At 48.5% G+C, this 971-nt stretch overlaps 1 protein-coding gene across 3 annotated transcripts in view; it reads right to left on the bottom strand.

Moving 5' to 3' along the window:
* Window positions 1–971, bottom strand: part of PDGFRA (platelet-derived growth factor receptor, alpha polypeptide) — a 45,390-nt gene that overhangs the window by 8,687 nt on the left and 35,732 nt on the right. For all 3 annotated transcript variants that reach the window (XM_014548492.1, XM_005877156.2, XM_014548493.1), the window contains exon 22: window positions 44–285. In XM_014548492.1, coding sequence (XP_014403978.1) covers window positions 44–285 — 242 coding nt within the window. The remainder of the gene's footprint in view (window positions 1–43; window positions 286–971) is intronic.

Below are 971 nucleotides of genomic sequence, written 5' to 3'. Positions count from 1 at the left end.
CAGGGGGAGCGCTGCTGGAAGCTGAGGCCACACCCACATCTACCTGTGTCTGTTCCTCTTGCCCAGGTCTTCCTCCTCAGGAATGGGGTCGATGTCAGGCAGAGGGATGATGTAGCCGCTGTCAGCACTCAGCCTCTGCTCGTCCAGGCCACCCTCCCAGTCCTTCAGCTTGTCCTCCTCGTTTTTGTAGGTGACGCCAATGTAGGCGTTGTCAGCATCCACTCGCATGCGCGCCACAGCAGGATGGTCGCTCTTCAGGAAATCCAGGTGAATCTTTTCATAACTCTGCAAACATTCATTTCACATCGTTACTCGGGTGTTACTGACCAAACTGCAGATATGTATTTATTCATTTTAACTGTCCTTGTTTCCAAATTACCTTACAGATGTGGGATTTAGACAACTGAAGGAGAGTCAGGTGTCAACTGTCTCCAGAGATGAGGGGCATGAAAAAAGGGCCACCACCTCTCATGACCACATCAAAATTACAACTAAATTATAGAACAATCAACCTGGAGAAACATCTGAAGACCAGCTGGAAAGAGGTCCTATAACTAAGGATACAAGGAAGAAGCCGTGTAGGAAGGGCACAGATATGAAACAGGCTGGCCTCACACCCATGTGTGGTGGTTACAAAGCAAGAGGGATATCTCAGCTGTGGAGGACCCCCCTGAGAAGCAAGGGGTCCCAGCCCAACCCTGGGCTCCCCAGCCCAGAGCACCAGTGCTGGGAAGAGGAGCCCCCATAACATCCAGTGTGAAAATCAGCAGGGATTCCGTTTATCTGGGCGAGATGGAAGGCTGCTAGAAACCCAGGTTCCTCTTAAAGGGCCCACACACTCACACAGACTTAGTTTCAGGGCTATGGAATCAGCATTATTTTTAATAGCCAAGACATGGAAGCAACCTAAGTGCCCCGCTACAATTAGATAAATGTGAGATATATATATATATATATACATATATATATAT

This window comes from Myotis brandtii, unplaced genomic scaffold, assembly GCF_000412655.1.
Source record: "Myotis brandtii unplaced genomic scaffold, ASM41265v1 scaffold51, whole genome shotgun sequence".
NCBI lineage: Eukaryota > Metazoa > Chordata > Mammalia > Chiroptera > Vespertilionidae > Myotis > Myotis brandtii.
Note: the sequence above shows the minus strand (reverse complement) of the source record. Positions and strands in the feature narration are given on the sequence as shown.